Source organism: Perkinsus marinus (assembly GCF_000006405.1).
Source record: "Perkinsus marinus ATCC 50983 genomic scaffold scf_1104296960410, whole genome shotgun sequence".
Taxonomy (NCBI): domain Eukaryota; phylum Perkinsozoa; order Perkinsida; family Perkinsidae; genus Perkinsus; species Perkinsus marinus.
In genome coordinates this window covers 125,706-127,741 of record NW_003206160.1, presented here as the reverse complement: position 1 = coordinate 127,741, position 2,036 = coordinate 125,706, and the positions used below count along the sequence as shown (strand labels likewise).

The window sequence follows — 2,036 nt, the reverse complement described above, 5'->3', positions numbered from 1 at the left end:
TTTGAATTTCAGCTCAGAGTGGCTAAAGATTGGCAAGGGAAGAAGATAGGACAGGAACTCATCAATAAGACTTCGAATATGTGGAAGGTCGCTTCGCTTCGCAGCGAATCTAGAGTCAACCCAATGCGAGGATTGACCATTTTTAGCTCGGCAGAACTAGGCCAAACCTGGTCGCTATGTATCTGATGGTGGATAAGAACCTTCCTGTCGCCATTCATGTATATGAGAAGACGGGATTTTTGAGGCTCAAATGTGAGTGATCAGTTTTATGGCTATGATAACTCGATCTGCACAGCAGAATATATCGCTCTCCCAAGCTTGTAACTGAATTTTCATGTCAGATGAAACACAGCTCTTCTACTACTACGCCCGCTATCGTATAGCATAACGGAGTCCTTCAGAAGGATTCTCTCTACACATCGTAGAGCATACAAGCGAATTTTTAGTACCAGCAACGGTATAGTCATACTGTGCGGTAGGAATCGTTGATGTGGGCGTCTGGCTTTCTCCATTGTCCACTAATAGACAGGTGATTCTTGCGATAATTTTGTTGATGCTTGCAATGCAGGCATGCGAACCTACCATATCGGAATGAGTGAATTCCTATTGTTGTGTACATGGATCTTGATATTTCTTTCACATCATCATATGAGGACGAATTCCAATTTTCCAGATCTGTCTTCGCTGGTGTTTTTAGTCAATACAATATCATCGCCTCCGAGAGCCCAACCTTTTAAAACTCGGTGGTATTTCGGATGAATGAGCTTGAGGCTCAGGGCGTCGAGCTCACTTCAGTGAATCTATTAGTGAAAGTTTCGCTCCCGTAGACTCATCACACCCCCATGCAGAAGAGAGAAGGTTATACAGTATATTGGATACATGCGACTGCATAGGTAATCGATTTGAGTGCCCGAATCAGATGAAAACCCAGCGTTTCACATATTGCATGTGGAGTACTCGAACACGAGTACCGAACACACCCCTGTCGTAATCGAGGACCCTGTCATCTTCGGCTCAGTACTCCGAGGCCCAACGAATGCAACCATGGCATAGACTCTGTGCCACAAAGCGGGCAACTACTTTCAGGACATCACAGCAGCTGCTTCTGAGGAGCATAGTCCAGGAACTACTTCCGATGAGGAGAATCCTCTCATTAGCCCTCTCTTATCGGTGGATGAAGTTTGCTTCATCTGGTCAAAAATATAGCCTATAGAACGCATATCTATCTCGGATCTCGTGAAGGTTTAGAAGAACAGCGAGAGGTGAGAAAACGGCACCAGGCATTGAAACTCAAACCTCTAAACCCGCGACCCAAACGCCCGAGTCGGGTGTTCCGAGTCAGAACTTCTGACTCTGGACTCGTCTCGGGTGTGGCTGAGAAATTCTCACGCGTAGTAGCCCGGCACTTGGCCGGGAGAGGCCACCTTTTCCCATGCCACCCACCTGAATCTGGGAATAGTCTCTCAATCGGACTGGTTGTGGCATCCTCATCGAATTCCGGAAGAGTGGTCACACCGTCCCAACCAGACGATCCCGTGGCATCACTCCTGGTAGCAACAAGCGACGCGCGAGTACACCATACCCGGGCGTGCTGTTAACGTCTTGCAACTGCATAGTGTGCTTGGCAGGACTACCCGAGACCTCTCTACTGAAGAAGGGCAGCAATACTAGCATTGGAACAGACACCTCTGTGGTAGATGTAGACTAGCGCGAGTACGACCATCATAATAGTCGGCATCGCCTCAGCTGAAGTCGACGGGGTGAGGGAGGACAGGAGACCAGCAGATGGCTGCGTGCGGCGGTAGATGATAATTCTAAAGTGAAATAGTCAGGGTCTTTTCTTCAACGTGATGAGTCTTGCCAGCTTGGAGTGTGAGACTGGCGCCAACTCCCTCATTTGCCGTTCGCGCCATTATCTCACCGCCGCAGGTAAGGATGTGCCAGCATGGACCTAGGACATGATCCCGGGCGACGATGAGACTGGAGGACTCATCGAACCTCGCGCTTAGATGCTGACGTATCGTTGTCGGCAGGCC

The 2,036-nt window shown here is 48.9% G+C and overlaps 1 protein-coding gene across 1 annotated transcript in view; it reads left to right on the top strand.

The window, feature by feature from the left end:
• Positions 1–49, top strand: part of Pmar_PMAR019665 (hypothetical protein) — a gene marked incomplete at both ends in the record, with an annotated part of 454 nt that extends 405 nt beyond the window's left edge. The window contains one exon of the mRNA XM_002772769.1: positions 1–49. This exon is cut by the window's left edge and continues 4 nt beyond it. Coding sequence (XP_002772815.1) covers positions 1–49 — 49 coding nt within the window.
• Positions 50–2,036: the final 1,987 nt, after the last annotated feature.